Below are 18418 nucleotides of genomic sequence, written 5' to 3'. Positions count from 1 at the left end.
GGTTTGGTAGACACTTCTGTTTGACATCAGAACAGATGAAATAGCTGGAATCCATTTTTTTTTATCTTGGTCAACCTCTTCATGTTATGTGGTATTCTATTCGTAATTTGTTCGCTGACCGACTATCTGAGGAGTTATAATATTTTCTTTTCTTTCTGAAGTTGTTTGGGTTTTACTTTGATCAGTTGACTCTTCAATTTATGAAGTTGCAGATATTGTATCTATCTGTTTTAGGTTGAGTTGCCGATAAGTTATCACGCCATCCTTGATGTAATCTCAACTTGCTGTTATTGGTCATTGGGATTGTTACTACCAGCCCACCATCTGCATATCATATAATACTACTGGACGGATTATGGCAAGCACTCAGCTCATTATCTGAACATCTTATGTTTATTATCAGCTTATGGTCAAATCTATCAATAAGTAGGAATATAAAAAGGTCATACAGTTGATAGTCAAATCTATCAATGAGACAAATTTGCTTCCAGATCAGCCATGAATCCATGGGCTTTTGCTCAAAATCTCACGTTGTTTGCAATGAATCTTTCTTCTTAGTTATTTTCTAGTGGCATTGAACTGTTGATGCCTTCTGGAGGTTGTTTTCTTGTATAATATATACTTATGTAGCAACGCGTGTTTAACCTGGTGTGGTGGTCGTACTTCTAATTAACATTGACTTCGTAGCTAGATTCCAAGCTGAACAAAGTGGATTTGGAATCACAGACTAAAAGATTTCAATCTCCATGGTTTTCTTTCCTTAGCTTTACAAGATTTTTAAAAAACTATGTGCTTGGTAGCAGCTACACATCCATATGCCAATGATGTTACATTATTATTTCACAAGACTAGATCCAAGCAATTAAATTAGTCATCTCAATCACAAAGTAATCTATCATATCAGCATGTTAAGACTCTAATCTCTGCCATCTTAGTTTATTTTGCTAGTGATGCCATTTGAGATGTCTTCACAATCAAATTGAATGCCTACAGGACTAGCTGAGATGATAGGCGAGACTTATTCAAATATCAGACTTGTAATCATCTGGTTGAAATGAATTGATTCTTTTGCCTTAAAGAAAATAAATCAGAAAGAGGGAGGAAATTTGAGATGCTGACATCCTCTCTCTCTCTCTCTCTCTCTCTCTCTCTCTCTCTCTCTCTCTCTCTCTCTCTCTCTCTCTCTCTCAAATTACATGCCATTCATGATGGTTGTGGCTGGCATACTTGTAAGGTCATAATGAGGTTGGCATGGCATGGGGCACCCATGACTTGGCTTCTCTCACCAAAGTCAGTGATAGATTGCACCAGGAGCAGTAGAAAATAAAAGGATAGGCAAAAGGACAAGCCTGATGGACTATTAAAATATAAAGAGATATTGCTTGTATAAACTGAATCCGTGATGAATGAGAGAGAGAGATTGGAAAACTCACATGATGTCTCTCTCTCTATTCTCCTCTCCAATTAAGAGAGAGAGAGAGAGAGAGGGACAGAGATTAGAGAGATAGAGCAAAGGCATGTGAAGGGAAGGTAGCTTTGATCTAATTAATAGATAAAGAATTTATAAATGACACCTTATGTTTTAACTTATACTATAAATAAATCTCTCCTTCTTTTTATTATTTATATATAAAAACTCTTATCTCACTCCCCTGGTATTGGGATAAAACAACTGTTATTTTAGATCTCTTTCATCTTATGAGATTCGGTGTTTAGATGTAATTTTAGTATTTAATTAGGATTTATATATAAGTTAACTAGATATCTATCTAGATAGACAGATATTTTTCTAATAAATAGAAGACTTTATTGCAAATAAAAAGAGAGTGCTTTGGTTGTAAGATAGTTAAAATATTGGCTGTTATTTATAATTTTGTCATCAATAAAGCAAGCAAGAAGGCATTCAAAGGAAAGATCTGGATCCAGAGGTAGTAATGGTGGCAATTGGCAAAATTGGGCAGGTGATCAGTGCATGACTATGTAATGCATCTTCTCCAAGATGCTTGCTATGCACCCAAAAAAAAAAAAAAAGACCCAAATTAAAGTATCTTAATTATCAGTTAGTTTAAATACATTTTTCCTACCAAATTATTATTTTTATTATTATTTAATAGAAGTAAAAAATTTAAAGATGATTCAGTTAAACCGATGCCGATGGTATTTAAATTCGAGAACACTTATACAGCATGGGCCCCTTTATCCATACGAGCGTTATCCCATTAACTACGGTCTAAATTATTATATTCTATTGGACTTTATTTTGTATCATTATGTTTTCTTGTATTTTTGACTAAGTAGATACTATTAGGATATTCATTCAAAGTTAATAGTATTCGTGCTTTTCTTAATTTTGTAAAAGTACTATTAATTTAAATATTAAAAAATCACTTTACTCCTTAAACTACTACTGTCTCTCAAATATATATCTCAATAATATAAATAAAGTTTACTAGGGTGGGTGGGTGTTTACAATAAAGATTCAAATGTAGGTTGGTTATTTGCAAAATAAATTCTCCATAACATTCAGGGGGTGTTCAGTGTTCTCCCTTCCACAATGCTTTGAAGTTATGTTTATAGCTGCTAGCATTTTGAGTATAAATGTATGAGAATGTCACATGATGCTCGTTCATTTTGGCTCCCTTTTGGTTGCAACTTTGTCTTTCTCAGCACTCAAAAAGAAGAAGACGAGGTGAGTTCTTTTAGCCATTCAATCTCATGCATGACAAGTATTTTGCCCTGGTTTCAACCACCTCCCATTAATATTTTTCTCCTTCTTTCTCTTTCTAAAGTAGTATTTATCGATTTACCTTTTATAATCTTCTATAATAGTTTATTATAAATATATATATAATCCGTCTCACAGTAACACACCAAAAAGAAATTCATCAGCGTTATGTTATGTGGGATTCGACCCACAAACTCTTGTCATACGATAATGCATTTCGCATGAAGATAAAAATATGTTGAATTAAATCTTATATCCGTATTCGAATAATTTATATAGATTTAGACATGAGTTGAAAAATAGTATATGAATACAAAGATACTCGATAGCTATACTTAGGAGATATGATAATTAAATTTACTATCTTTTCACTATTCGATATGTATCCGGTCCGTTTTCTTCGATTGTAATATTTATATCTTTTTAACTCGAAATAAATCTTAAAAGTCACAAGCCCACATAGGGTTGATTTTAATATTAAGATCGATGACATCCTTCTGTTCTCTATAATGGACTGGTCTCCTAAATAGATAGAATTGATGGTATATGGTTGAGTGCATAGCAACAACCCGGTTGGAAATTATTACGCCGTAGAAGGGGTGGTGGCCCATTGTTGAAAATTAAGAATCACAAACACATCTCTCTCTCTCTCTCTCTCTACTCACTCTTGTGGAATTATCTCAACAAGAGATCCATCTATCTATCAGCATTATAATGTTTAGCACCATGGAACCAATAATATAGTACCTAATTAATGTATCTTTTATCTTTTCTAGATGATATAATAAACGTGTCAAACAGTAGCACCATCAACAAAAAGAAAAATAGAAGATAAATTAATAATAATAATAATAATAATGATTATTGTCAAAAGTACATTAATAATAATAATAATAATAAAAAGTATTTAGCCCTGATTTATAGTTCAACTTTGTTGGGTAATCAATCAAGATTAGGTTAAGTGCACTAATCTCCTATCTACTTAATGATATAATTTTGGTCATTTTTTAAGGATAAGGCTGGAAAAGTTGGGGAAGTTATTGGTGCGTGGAGCCCAAAGGCTGGGAAATCCAAGGAAATCATAGAGAGCAGCAGATCCCACCGCCACCGCTGGCTGCAGGAAATTTGGTGCAGTCGGGATACAACCAACGAGAGTTGGCCAAGTAATCCTACCCTCTTTGGACCCGAAATCTCAAATCAAACAAACCCATGTACTAAGGAAAGTTGGAGTCGTAATTTGTATTCCTCTCCTCGAAATCTTCGGTTATAGTCGGAGGTGGTGGTGAGAAAGGCGATCGATATCTTTGGCGTTTCGTCCTCCTTTTCTGCTCCGGATTCTTCCTAATGGCGGTTCTCGATTTGTTGAAGTGATCGTGGTCGGTTTGTTTGTGCTCATGGATTTCTCCCAACCACCATCTCGCGCAATCTTCTTCTCCAATGGAGGTACGAGGCGAGACCAAAACAACTGTTCTTCGTTTTAAACTTGTTTCCATCTCTTTAGATTTTTGATTTGGTTACAGAAGCGTCGCCGATGGTTATGAATCAGCTTCCTCTCGTTTCCACTGGGTTACACCTCTCTTTTGGAGAGCACCAACATGGGAAGAGCCAATCCGATCTCGTTCTCTCCTCCGTAGACGAATTCACTGCCCAAATCAACCACAACAGGGACGAGATCGATCGATTTATTCATGCCCAGGTATAAATTTCTCATCTTTTGGGTTTCGTTCTGAGATGGGATAAAGATACGAAATTTGGGTTTTAGGGAGAGCAACTACGTCGAGCTTTAGCCGAGAGGCGGCGGAGCCACTATCGAGCGCTGTTGTGCGCCGCGGAGGCGGCGGCGGGGCGCCGGATGAGGGAGAAGGAGGCGGAGCTGGAGAAGGCGCGGCGGGACGCGGCCGAGCTCGAGGAGCGCCTCGCGCGGCTCAAGGCCGAGTCGATGGCGTGGCAGGCCAAGGCGCTCTCGAAGCAGGCGGCGGCGGCGGCGCTCCGGGCTCAGCTGCAGGAGGCGGCGGAGGAGTGCGTCGGCGAGTCGAGCCCGGCCGAGGACGCCGAGTCGGCCCACGTCGATCCCGGCCGGGGCGAGCCGGGCCGGGTCTGCTGGGGTTGCCGGACTAGACCGGCTTCGGTGGTCATATTCCCGTGCCGCCACCTGTGCCTTTGCGATTCGTGCGAAGTTGGCAGGGAGTACTGCCCGGTCTGCAGAAGCATCGTGACCGGAAGCATCCATGTCTTCCTTCCGTAATTTCCAAAAGAAGAAAAATGGAAAACAAAAACAAAAAGAAAAAAGAAAAAAAAAACTTATTTATGCCGCCCTCCCCCTCCCCACTCCTCCTTTCTACTGATTTGGTTTCTAGGTGAAATTAAATTATTAATATATTAATTCTTTTATATTTTTGATATTTCCATAAATGGAATATTGAAGGTACCGTTTGTCGCAAGTCGAAGCACTGTGCTTCGATCGCCTTCGTTTGTCTTTTATCCTCTCTTTGTCGGAGGTGGGTAGCTATTGATACGGTCGTACGTGCATGAGTTGTTGGGAGATCGCAAGCCGGTGAATCTGAACCGTCCGATGCTGCGAGTAACAGCGTGTATCCATTGGCCACGTGTCAGTTGCTCCTCTCGCCTGTCGTGGATGTTCCTTATTTGGTGCTGCCAGGTTTCCACGCGATCAGGCCGTGAAGGGTTTGGGCTGGGCTTCTACTAATTGGGCCTGGCCCACTAAACAAGCCTCCAGGCTAATAATTCAAAGAGCATTTGTGTATGAAAGTTTGATACCAAAGCTTGAAATCTTTTGTAATAATATTAGACTTTTTGCCAACCTAATATAACTTTGTACACCACGACAGCAAATCTATTAGAAAAATGAGAAGAAAAAAAAAAAGAAGAAGAAGAAGAAGAAGAAGAGTTGTTAGTGATAGTCAAAAATATACACAAGCTTAGGCACAAGGGAATGCTCCTGTTGGCTACTGCTACAACAAAATTAAACTAACACCATGAAAGAGCATGGAAATAAGCCATCACTAGCAACAAAATCATACAGGACTGGCAGCCTTCATGAGCACAAATCTCCTCCTTCGAACCATATTTGCATTCTCCCCCAGCTTAGCCAGGTGAAGCATTCTCCGTCTCGAGGAGTTTGGAACGGTAGGTTGCTCCGTTTGCTTCTCCATGTCTGGGTGGAGTGGTGAGCTCTCTTCACTTGGATCAACGTGCCCGTCCATTTCCTTATATTGCATGGCTTGCTTTAGACTTTCGATCACCTCACTCATCTTGGGGCGATCCTTTGCGTGCTTTGAGAGGCAGCTATTCGCCAGCTTAGCGATTTCTCGAGTAGCTTTTAGGGAGTACTGATTCTCGAGTCTCGGATCCATGATCCTACTGAAACGTTTACCTTCGACGGGATATTGCTTCACCCATTCCAAGAGTTTCTGCTCATTCCTCGGACGGTTTCTCTCCATCGTGCGCCTGCCTGTGAGGATCTCATATAGTACGACGCCAAAGCTCCAAACATCGCTCTTGGTAGTGAGATGGCCTGTCTCAACATAATCCGGGGCTGCATAGCCATAAGTTCCCATTACCTAATTGGCATCAAGAGAAAACATCGAATAAGTTCTCATATAATCAGAGGCATTTGAATAGAAAAGATTACTAGAATGAACATGTCAACCGATCCTTTTGGTCAGAATGAATTGACATATGAGTACCTACTTAGATTAACAAAGACGCTTACATTAAGTAGAGTTGAATGAAAGAAAAAGATCAACATGGCAACTAGCGGCAAGTTGTTGCTATTATTTCACAAAAATCTGATGTCGAAGGAGATATGGGGTCACCGTAATGCATGTCAAAATCTTCAACTCAACCATTTTAACACCCAATGCATGGCAAGACTTGAACACCTAGAGCTCTTGGCTCCTCTAAGGAAAATGTCCTCTTTCTATCAGATGTGAAGAGATTTTCTACCTTACCAAATTGAACCTACGAAGTTTCATTCAATTGCTAATATGAACAACAAACGGAAAATGAAACAGAACTGCAGTTCCGTGATACACGGTGATATTCTGGTAAGCAGGAATATGATATATATATATATGACATATATAGTTCTTTATTACTATTGATAAACCAAGACATACCGCAGTGGACACATGAGTTTGCCCAGCTGATGGTCCCTCTCTTGCTAACCCAAAGTCTGACAGTTTTGGTTTAAACTCTTCATCCAGTAGCACATTAGATGCTTTGAAATCACGATATATCACCTATCAAATCATGAATTGATATAATTAATACTTGTAAGAAGAACTCAACAATCATTGCTCGACATAACAAGATTATATCTACTGTAAAAGTGAAATAGAATGGAACACCATTTGTCCAAAATTGCACATAATTTCCACAGGATGCCATCTTATTACTTGTATATGCTCGAAGTACAACAGGTAAGTTTCTTCTTCACAAATATGCTCAAGGTTATTCTGAGACTCTAACCTAGAATTTGGTTCTTCCAATATTGCCATCAATCCATGTGATTTTACTCTAGAAATGGAAATACCCTCATCAATAGCAAGTTGAATTCCACCATTGAATTTAAGGCTCTAGAACATCATGATCTCCAATTGGGATATTCTGGAAAGAGAATGTCCCATTATAAAAAGGAAGGTCTGTGGTAGAAGATGTAGGTCAGCAATGTAAGTGAACGATTCCTGCTTAATGTGTAAGTTTAAAGATATTTAAGTATGAAGAGCATTAAGTTTGCTTTGCCTGACAGGTTGATCCAAAGATTGCAAAATACCGAATAAGGATAATGACAGTAGAAATAGGAGCTTATTTTCCCTGTTTGGATCCTTAAGAAACATCGAGGGACAAAAAAAATTAAATCCAAAATGATTACGTAAGAATATTACATTTGGATCTGGATATTTAATAAATTCAAGATTATAATCATTATCAAGAGAAAAATAGGATGTGATGAGAGAAATAAAAATGTGGTGCGCTATCTGATACTTTTACCAGTACTCTAACCTATAAGGGTTTTGATACCTGGGTTGAAAATTCATTGGTGACTTAGGATTATTTTTCTCCATCATGTTAAACTTGGAGGTGAAGATCCTAGCTATTGCCGCAGCAAAACTATCCAGTCTTAGATTAAAAAAGGAAGAAGATAGAATACACATAAAAAAGATGCGGAGTCATATGATAGATAGTTTAGTAATAAAATCTGTCTTCAATTTCAGTAGAATATAAAAAGATTCTGAAAGGAAACCTGGACTTCCAATCCCTCATGCAGATACTGTAACCCCTCTGCAGCACCCAAAGCAATCTGCAATCTCACATCCCATGGAAGGCAAGGATAGGCTTTATTAAATAAATGATCTTCTAGAGTTTTATTAGGTATAAACTCATAGACCAGCAGCCTCTGGGCTCCTCTTTCACCATCGACGGCACAGTACCCGATGAGCTTCACGAGATTAGGGTGTTCAACCACTCCAAGAAATTGAACTTCCGCCAACCATTGCTTATGACCCTGACAGAGGCAAAAAGAATCAAAAGAGAGGAAATACTCGATGTATATAATTAGCATTGGAGCCCCAATTCTATCAGTGAAAATTATAAGTGCGAGGCGCTCAAAGTGAAGTAGGATCTGATTGGTGGAATTGGAAGACAGTCCTAATTGAGTTCAAGCATGATATTTAAAGTGAAGATTGACACTGCTGATCATGATCTAGAGCTGCCAATTTTCTTAAATAAGAATCTACATGTCCTATAGCCTCTCATGATGAATCATTTGAAGAAAATTGTGAACTACCATATAGAAGCATCTAAAGTTATTCAATTTATGACACAACAATTTTCTATCAGATAGATTAGAGCAATAACAGTTGGTTCAAATGTTCTATGATGTACCAGTCTTTATCATGAATCAAGACAACAGCCAAGAGACGATTTATACCTGCAGGCTATTCTGGTTGAGCTTCTTCACCGCGACTACGGTGCTCTCTTCCTTCCCGCCGGGAGGCTTGATGAAACCTTTGTACACGCTCCCGAACCCGCCCTCGCCGATCTTGAGAAGCCTGTTGAACTCACTAGTAGCAATTCTTAGCTCTTTGAGCTCAAATTCTCTCAGGTTGTGAGCCTTCTGCTCATACAATTCCGGTATGCTTCGCTGCGATGAGACGGAACCGGAGGATTTGCTCGTCTCCTTCGCGATAGCGAGATCATCCGAACAGGCCATCCTGTTCTTCGAAGCGGGTGAGCTGACGGTGGTCGAGCTCGGCGCCGGAGCAGACTTCCGCTGCTTCCTAATCTTGTACAACTCCTTGATGTAGTAAAAACAAGCCATTCTTTACCAGACCTTCAGCTTCCAAGAGTTCCTTGCGCTGCTTTCTTCATCGGAATCAACTAAAAGCCTGAATGAATGAAGCCAAGGAAAGGAACCAAGGTGGCCAGCGGAAGAGACCAATCAGAGGAAATCTATGGAGAGAAATAATGGATATTAAGACTGGTTGGATATTGAAGAACACCCACCTAGCGAAACCCAACGAAGTTGCTAAATGTAGAAGAAGAGCCCCAAATAGGAGTCAAATGAAAGAGAGAGAACTGGAGACGAAAGAATAAAGCCTCCTCCTTCTCTCCCAAGTCTCAACCTTTCTTCACCTACACAAACACCCCCAATTAGACTTCCAACTGCAGTCTTCTAAGACCTCTCAACGTAGCCTCTCTGCCCTGTTCAAGCTCCCAACCCGGTCAATCGTATTACTCTAACAAAGATGGGACTTTTGCGGCTTCATTTGGGTGAAAGGCTGAAAGGAGGAAGGCAGAGAACGACAAAAAAGCTCCTTTTAATGTAATTTTGGATTAGAGATGGATCGAGAGAAGGCAGAGCAGCAGTGTGTTTATGGAGAAAAGGACAATTAGGTGGGCACATAGATGTCCCTGTGATGCCAAAAGCTGTTCAAAAATGTGGATCTCTCCCCCAACTACTAGATTCACTTCAATACTACCCAACAACTGCTCAAAAATAATAATAAAAATTTCACAGAGCGCTTTTTTTAAAAAAAAAAAACATGTAAACTCATTTTATTTTTTTGCAGAATCTAAAGTTAGATTTGATTAATTATATAAAGTGAAATAAACAATGGTTGATTCGGTAAAACAGAAGATGTCTCTGTTTTGAGAATTAGCCTTCAAAATTAAAAAAATAAAAATATATAATTAAAAAGTGGATCTCTCCCCCCAACTACTAGATTCACTTTCAATACTACCCCAACAACTACTCAAAATTAATATATTTTTTTCACAAAGCTTTTTTAATTTACATGTAAATTGATTTTTTTTTCTAAGTTTGCAGCATACTCAATTTTATTATTTGCAGAATCTATAGTTAGATTCGATTAATTCCTTTAAGTGAAATAAACAATGGTTGATTCAGTAATATAGAAGATGTCTCTGTTTTTGAGATTTAGCCTTCAAAATTTAAAAATAAAAATAAAAACAAAAACAATAAATAAACAAATAAAAAATAAAAAAATAATGTTAGCCTATCTTTAAATGTTGGCATTTGGATTTCCCTTTCCTCGAGGAGCCTTGGAGTCATCAATTGCTCAATTAATATTGATGGAAGTATGTGAGTTTGTAGATTTTATTGACAAAACTTGAACAACTATTTATTTTGCTGTCTAGTATATTATAAAATTTAAATATAACACTATATATGTTTGTTAAATAGGTGACTTATATACATTTTTTTATAGGAAATTATTAAATTTTAAGAAGAAATTTTTGTATAAACTATTTTATATAAATCACTGATCAGATCAATAGTTTTCAAACACATAACTTTACATTTATATTTTAAATAAATTAAATTCGTCTTTATGTACATGCTCACATGCATCTTTCTCAAGTCTATAAGAGAAACTATGTGTTAGTGAGCTTGAAGAAGATAGATAGATAAATAGATGAATAGATCTAAGAGTGAGCTGTCTTAGCTACTTAATATCAACTTAGTTTTGTTTTTAATCTCCAATTGATCATTCCATCGTCTTTTTTATTAATCTCCCCACGAGATTTTTATCGAGATGATTAAGTTATTAGTATCTAATAGGGGAGAATATTTATAATATATGAGTCCAGCACACCAACCGAGGCAGCTCATAAAATAGTGCCAATGTGTGACGTCTAAACTTTTCCCTAATCTTCTGCCTTTCTAAACCTATTAACTTATATTCATACCGTCGAGGTTACTTTCAAGTTGAGATTTTAATAGTTAATATTTTGATAAAAGAATTCAGAGTATTTTTGATATATGTAAATAATATATGTTTTGAGAGGTATGCATATAAATATCAACTTTAGAAACGCAAAAATAAAAGTTCATGTTTTATGTCAAATAATAATAAGTCATGATCTTGACTGTTAATATATACATATAGAGTACCTAAACTTTTAGAGTGGTTGAGAAATAAATAAAAGTGATTTTGAATGAAAAAGAAAAGTAAAAAGAAAAAGAAAAATTGCCCAGATGCAAACAGAGATTTGATCTGGGAATAGTATGTCTGACCCAGTCAAGAACTATGGGTGAATTAATTGATGGATAGCAGAGTTAGGTAAAGGGGCCTACATCTCTTAAATCTTGCTGAGCTCACTCTTGAAAAAGAATAACAATCCCATTCACATATTCACATTAATCCAAATCCCAGAGGATTGGAATTATGGAATAAACCAATCTTTAGAATAACTTAAGTGGGAATCATTTTACCGCATAGGATGGCAATTATGTACTGGGAAAAAAAAAGTTGTATTGTTTCCCTTCTTTTCCCCCCGTCAATAATACCATGACAATCTCCTTGGTGATCTGCAAAAGAAATGAAAGTAAATTATGATGCATTCAATTATTAATTAATATAATATAGAGAAATTTGTCAAAAATACTCATAATATTGCCTGTGTTATCGTTCACATCCTACAAGATTAATATTTATCATTCAAACCTTGCCTACAATTACTATATAGATTAGTTAAATTAACTATGGATGTAAAATTATCTTAATATTCTTGAGTATGTCATACAGAGTGCTGTCGTTGAGGTATTAAAAGTAAATTATAAGGATTTAATAATAAATATTTTGTATGGTAAGATTTGCATACTTATTCATGGCTGAAAGCAAAACAGGACTGACATAAACCTAACTCTGATGAGGCTCTTGAAGATACGGGTGCAGGACTGCAGGTATGGGATACTAAAATCAAAACATGAAGATATATTTTTAACAAATTTCCCCCCATAAATTTAGCTAAGCTTTGCCCACTTATCTCAAAAGATTTTAACTTACCAATTACTCCTTGTATGCCACGTGTCACGACCAACAACCTGCGATGAACCAAAGGATGTTGCTATGTCGCACAACAACTAGAGATAGACTCCCACTCGAACAGATCTACCAACTACATCACGTACATCTCTCTAATAAATTTACATGCATGCATGACTCTCATATTTCTTACTTCTTTGTTAATTCTCATTGAAGTCAGCCATGCCAACCAACCCTCCCTGCGTGCTGATTGAAGCCCCAGGCATGATGTACCAACAATGGAACCGGCCCAAGCACTACAAGGAAGCATCATCAGAAGATGATCAAAGACTGGATCTGAGGGTCGCGATCGACTTCAGTTACAACTACACCAATACTTTCAGCATGAGACGCTAACCTCAGGGACGACGGTCGCCGACGACCTCAACTGCTTCGCCACGGACACCGCCTTATGGAAGGTGGAGTCGGCCGTATCTCTTCTGAGATCACTTCATTCAGAGAATCTTGGGTTCATAAGGAGAAACTACATGAAGCATGTGGGTGAAGCTGTCACCGGCTACAGCTTCCTCCGAGGGATGGCAGAGCTCCGAATTAGGGGGGTAGTCACCTGCCAGTCTCTGCAAGAGGGAGAGCAAGTTGATCAATCTTAGACCAGACTGTGACATTGCCAACCAAGATATATGAGTCTTTCGGATATGTAAACGAGCATAGGTTTAGCATAATGTCTGCAGACTACGATCTGTTTGACCTTGCTGTTTAAACAAATATGTATTATTTATTTATTTTTTAAATGTTATATTTGCTGTCAACTTCATAGACTACCACATTACTATTGTCACGTAGTAAGTCTGATCTATAAACATGTGATGTCAAATATAGCTGCAGATCTCATGCACGCAATCATTATCTAAAGATGAAGCAAATCAAGAAAGTGTGAATCCCATGTCTATACAAGTAATGAGTAATTATTGGTAAAGATAGATTAGAAGAAACCCAGCAGAAAATCTTACCATGTTTGAGGTGGGTAAAACCCATCTATTGTCTTCACAGGACTTCTACAGCTGCAGAATTTGTGTCTTCATCATCGCTTACGCATTTTAAAGCCTATCTGTGGCTTGAGGTAAACCATATGTCATCAGAGAAGTCAAGAAACTAACAAACAAGCCAAGTTGAAAGGCAAGATTTTATGCAGTTTTTTGTTGCAAGAAATCAAAAGGTCAGCTCTAATTACATGATCTGGCAAGAGAATATTGAAACGTGAAACTATCTCCATAGAGAAAAAATATGGAACTACTCATTCCATGAAACAGGAAATCCTAAGAAGCATTATAAGCAATCAATCCAAAATATGTAAAAATATCATTATATATATAATGTATACATACATACATACATATACGTTATAACATTGTAACTACGCAAGAAATTAATCATAACAAAAGGATACTACCTTGGTACTTGGATCTCGGATATATATCTTCACATCTGGGATAATGTATTTTCCTTTTAATGGATACAGGAACATCTGATCGTAGAAGATATGGGCCTGCCATTGCAGTACATTAGGCACTGCCTCAGCAATCATCATAAAAAGTAGTCAACCAAATTCTTATGCATCACAAAATGGAATTATAAGTTCTAGGTTTCATGAAACAACTCACTGGTTCAACCACTTCTTTACCACTAAAAATTGTGCAAGGATAAATCGATTCATAAATCATCTCTGCAGTTGATTCAATCAACTTATTGTGGTCGTGACTGAACATATCACCTGCACATTTGCATACAGAAGACCCATCAATATCACCAAGCTTACATCTGGAGAAACAAGACATAACACCAAATGCAATAAAGTGATAAACAAGCTAGATGTGAACACGGCAAAATATTTGGTGCATGAAATATGATTGTAAATCGTAGTACTCCCAAACAAATAGCAGAAACATGTACTTCAAGACCAAGCAGCTGCCTTGAGCCACAACTTTAACAACTAATATGTTGTTAATGAAGCTGAATTAAATGAAGAAGGCTCAATTTTCTTTTATGTGGGAAGAGAATAGAAACCACCAGAATCCACTACTGTACAGTAAAGAAAATACTAAACTATCTATCAAGTGCTCCCGGAGCAGTCATAGAATGGTTCAGAACGCCCAAAACAAGCTATTGAATGGTCATCAAAAATCATTTAATAGCTACTAACCTACAGCTCCTAAGGAATCAGAGCACTAGAAATACAGGTACATCTTCTAGCTACCTTTGGTGAATGCCTGCCCATAACCTAAAAGCCCTAACATGTTCGAGCCTGTTAATCTGAGCATCTGTTCTGATATTAGATGACTTTAAGTTCCTGTACAGATTCTTGTGGAATTTCAGAAACTCCCTTCTGTACTTCCACTTGTCAGCATATATTTTGTGCCTCGTCATGTAACTGATAATCTCCATTACCCTCTCAAAGTAGCCACCTTTGAGAAAATTCACTAGCAAGCAGTCGAACAAGTCTCTATCAGCAGTTAAACTGCCAACTTCCAGCTCTCTCTTTATTTCTCCCCATAAGATTGTAATCTCACGGTACATGTTTAGAGAAGAACAGCCATTTAATAAATGACTGAAAGTCTGTAACGTGGGCTTGATATTTCTCTGTCTCATATGTTTAAATGTTTTAAGAGCATCTCCCATCATCTTGGCCTTACAAAAAAAAGTAATTGAATTATTAATCTCATAAAGTACTCCACTTCCGTGATCTTCTTGCATGAATTCTTTTTCTAAACACTCAACCAAATATGTATTCCCAATGGAGGCTTCATTGGTTGGGTTACAAGCAATATCTTTTGAAGTACATGAGTTACCAACATGAGTATCTGTTATGAAGAGTCCTGCTTTCTCTATCTGTTTTAGGAGGACTTCAGATTCTTCCAATTTGCTTTGCTTGTAATATGCTGTCAACAGTGATTTGTATGTCATTACCCCAACTGGAACTCCACCTGATTCTAAATCATCTAGAATGTCATGGGCAACATCCAACCAACCCATATGAATGCAAGCATCTATCACATCTGAACCCAAACTAGGTTCTTCTAAACCTTTGTATACACTAACCAAAAAGCTAGAGAGTCGACCAACCTTTCTCTCTTTCACATAGCTATTGATAAGTTTTGCAAGAGCCTTCACGCTAGGAACAAGCTTCCCATCAACAAAAATGACAAGTCCTGGATGGCTTTGTGCATCAACAAAGGAACAGTTCTCCTTTTTTGTGAGCTCAACTGTTATTTTATGCCCCGTCTTTAAGTTACTAGATCCGCTATGCATGAGACAATAATTTTGGAACCCATTACTGGAAGATTGAAAAGGTTTTGGCTGTCCATAGAGATCAAGTAGAAGCTCTGAAGCAGCATCAATGTCATCATATTTGAAGTGCAGACTCAACAAACTGTCATAGAACTGTCGGTAGTGGCGAATCAATGACACAGAAGAGATGCAATCAATATGTCCTTTTAATTTCTTCAACTCATCACGCTGTCCAGTCATTTCATAGATCCGGGAAATGGTAATGATGGTATCTGCATCAGCCATGAGTCCAACAAGTGGCATCAGTTGTATTATTTCTTGGGCCTTCATGGTACATCCAAACCTGGCACATGAATCCAAGACAAGGTTGAATAATGTAATATTGGGCTTTATCAGCTGCACTTTCTTAAATTTCTTTCTATCTGAACTCTCATGCAATAGAAGCTTACAAGACTCAATCAGGACATCCATTGCAAGGTATGATCCAACTTGCGTCTTCACCAAATGTAAGAACACGGTGCACAAAATATCAACCGACGGAAGCTTGCCTATCTCTAAGATGATCCTTAGAATCGTGGAGGCATGGATGGGCATTTGACTTCTTGCAAGTATCAGAGCAAGCCTGCTTAACGAGCTGCAGTCAAGAAGATGGGGCTTCTCTTCGTGAATCTCACGGACCATGTCATATGCTTTCTGAAGCAAGTCTCTACTGGATGAATAGGAGAGCAATACAATGATTCTACTCACCAACTGCCGTGTAGGAAAATCATGTAGTCTTTTAAAGTTGTTGAACGCCTCCCATGCTTCGTCTACATTGCCATCTTTCAAAGCAATTTCAAGCTTCTTCAATAGAGTTTCATATGAGGAGCCTTCCCATTGGATCATTTCAGGTAGAAGAGTAGAAAGATGCTGAACCCCATGGTCACAATTCATCATGCAGAAGATAGCAGGTGCATGAAACACATAAGCTCTATTGGGCAATGATAATCCAGCACAGTTGACCTGAATTAAAGGTGCAAAATATGGCGCGTCAATAAATAATAAATTTAGTCGAAATCATTATGCAATTTACTTGAGTAATAGATCTTACACTCCAAACATCTTTAGTTGCATAAGCCACCCGCGAGAATCTAGCAGGGAGTCGGCAAAACCCAAGCAAGCCTCTCATTGTTATTAAATAAAAAATAGCTTAAGAAGCCATTTCTCTACAGACAAACATAAGAAATTTCTTCGACATCGCGAAGCTTACGACCTAAGATCTGTTAGAAGTGTAAAATTAGTCGTGTTAGCCTCAGTAACCAAACAGTTCCAAATGCTAAGCTAAATACCTATCAAGAACAAAGAAATAAAAATAAGATATTCTTCTAATCCATGGGGAAATTTTCCGCATGGATTAGAAGAAACATGGATTGCCGAGGTGAAGGTCAGCACTGATGGCGCCAATAAACATTTCCACTTCCAAATTTTTCCGAACCAGAATCATAAATCTACACATAAACTCAGAGGTCTCATTCTGTTAACCTAATCTATCGCAAACCTTGCCTTCGCGCCGCGCCGCGCCGCTCCGCCGCTAATCTGATTCGATACAAAGAATCGACAGCTAGAGAGAGAGAGGGAGGAAGAGGTGGAGGGGAGGAGAAGAGAGGAAAAGAAAAGAAGGGTTGGGTCGAGATGGGCCACTTTGGATCTTAGAATTCCTCAGCCCACTATGGACTTAGTTACTGGGCTACTTTATGAGCTCTCTTACGTTATTCATTAGTAGTAGGATTTGAATTTAATATGCAATCGCGCGTAGAAGTGCCAGCAACGGTGAAGCGAGAGTGAGAGGAGGAAAAGGTGGGGATCGATTTAGGGTCCCGACTTAGTTGGTGTCAGGTTGTACTAAGCCGCTGACAAGGAGGAGATGTCGGCAACAGCAATCTCAGCTCCGTCGACTTTCTAGTGATGTCATTAATAATAAAAGAGAGGTTGAGTGAGAAAGATGATAAATTAATCCTAATTATATCTCTTTTTATCCTAATTTATTTAAAGGGTCAACATAAAGCTGTATTAAAATTTTTATTAATTTGATTGAGATACACAATGAGTATCTAAGTCATTCACTAAAAGAGATGGGCTAAGTTTGGATCGTAGAATTAAGCCGATAAGGCCCACTACGGACTTAGTTACTGGGCTTTTCTTTATGAGCCTGTTATTCATTAGTAGCAGGATGTGAACTTAATATAACCAAATTTGAATCATAAACAGATTGATGTCATTTAATTTGACTATTAAACGAATTGCATTTTAAACTTAACTTGTTTATCACGACCCAAATAATTTAGTAGAATTTAGTGTTCCACACATATCATGCGCTGGAATAAGCTGTCAAAGCCGATAAACTTCACGTTCTCTTTCCTCATCTGTGGTCGTCTCCAACTCAGCAGGAGCGCGGTGAGTCGACGACGCTTATCCACTCCAGCTCAGCCAAAGCCAAGTCCAAAGCCACGTCACCACCGACCTAGCTGCCCACCTGCCAAAGAATAAAAAAAGGTGACGGCACTCACGTTTTCCGAGGCGCGTTCTTACCCGAAACGCGGCGGCCCTACGGCGTGATTCGATGCGATTTCCTCGCCGAGCTGGAACTTAAAAAACGAAGACAACTACGAATTTGAATCGTTTTCTGTGAATTGAGTGGCATTAAGTTCCAAATATAGTTTATTTTTTAAAAAAAATTCTTCACAAATTTGGCATTAATTGAAATTTTGTCATGTTTGGGTGATGATTAAGCTCGACAATAATAGTAATAGTCTACAGAGATAGAGCCTGGACCAGATCCAACCGGCCCTCCCAGTTTCGTACAGTCGTTCTATACTACACCTAATTCGTGCGTACTTCGTTCTAAATTTAGATCTTCATGACTTATTAATTCATTTATAATTAACTTTTAAAAAAATCACGTTTAAAATCGATATGGATGTTTTACGTAGTCTCTCTCGTCTGTCAATCGGTGGCGTGTAGAGTATGTAGAGTACTATGAGTACTCCGCGACTTGACTGTTGAGTAGTTTGAACGGCTCTTTTTCTCCGCTTCCTTCCTCACTTCTCGCATCGTG

General features: G+C 38.1%; 3 protein-coding genes across 10 annotated transcripts; 1 reads left to right on the top strand and 2 right to left on the bottom strand.

Moving 5' to 3' along the window:
• The first annotated feature begins 3940 nt into the window (after positions 1–3940).
• On the top strand, positions 3941–5127 carry LOC140765828 (BOI-related E3 ubiquitin-protein ligase 1). Its single transcript, XM_073105085.1, has 3 exons — positions 3941–4168; positions 4246–4421; positions 4488–5127. Exons 1-3 carry the CDS (start codon positions 4120–4122, stop codon positions 4968–4970), a joined length of 708 nt encoding a protein of 235 aa, XP_072961186.1. The 5' UTR covers positions 3941–4119; the 3' UTR covers positions 4971–5127.
• A 491-nt stretch (positions 5128–5618) lies between these two features.
• Positions 5619–9604, bottom strand: LOC140765827 (probable serine/threonine-protein kinase PBL19). Of its 2 annotated transcripts, none has more exons than XM_073105084.1 (5): positions 9254–9604; positions 8679–9199; positions 7992–8252; positions 6865–6987; positions 5619–6306 (listed from the first exon to the last, which is right to left on the bottom strand). In XM_073105084.1, exons 2-5 carry the CDS (start codon positions 9066–9068, stop codon positions 5761–5763), a joined length of 1320 nt encoding a protein of 439 aa, XP_072961185.1. In that variant the 5' UTR covers positions 9069–9199; positions 9254–9604; the 3' UTR covers positions 5619–5760. The 2 variants fall into 2 exon arrangements, with proteins under 2 accessions (XP_072961185.1, XP_072961184.1); XM_073105083.1 differs by having other exon boundaries at positions 8679–9135.
• Positions 9605–11220: 1616 nt separating this feature from the next.
• On the bottom strand, positions 11221–17020 carry LOC140766031 (pentatricopeptide repeat-containing protein At4g17616). Of its 7 annotated transcripts, XM_073105421.1 has the most exons (10): positions 16862–17020; positions 16415–16583; positions 14294–16326; positions 13701–13810; positions 13490–13585; positions 13050–13147; positions 12437–12656; positions 12233–12335; positions 12061–12098; positions 11221–11582 (listed from the first exon to the last, which is right to left on the bottom strand). In XM_073105421.1, the coding sequence occupies exons 2-4, from the start codon at positions 16490–16492 to the stop codon at positions 13807–13809; spliced, it is 2115 nt and encodes a 704-aa protein (XP_072961522.1). In that variant the 5' UTR covers positions 16493–16583; positions 16862–17020; the 3' UTR covers positions 11221–11582; positions 12061–12098; positions 12233–12335; positions 12437–12656; positions 13050–13147; positions 13490–13585; positions 13701–13806. The 7 variants fall into 7 exon arrangements, with proteins under 7 accessions (XP_072961522.1, XP_072961523.1, XP_072961521.1 ...); XM_073105422.1 differs by lacking the exon at positions 12061–12098 and having other exon boundaries at positions 11222–11582; XM_073105420.1 differs by having other exon boundaries at positions 11226–11582; positions 12061–12335; positions 13050–13153.
• Between the last annotated feature and the right edge of the window lie 1398 nt (positions 17021–18418).

Source organism: Typha angustifolia, chromosome 8 (genome assembly GCF_048772165.1).
Source record: "Typha angustifolia cultivar Huaian chromosome 8, ASM4877216v1, whole genome shotgun sequence".
Lineage (NCBI taxonomy): Eukaryota > Viridiplantae > Streptophyta > Magnoliopsida > Poales > Typhaceae > Typha > Typha angustifolia.
Note: the sequence above shows the minus strand (reverse complement) of the source record. Positions and strands in the feature narration are given on the sequence as shown.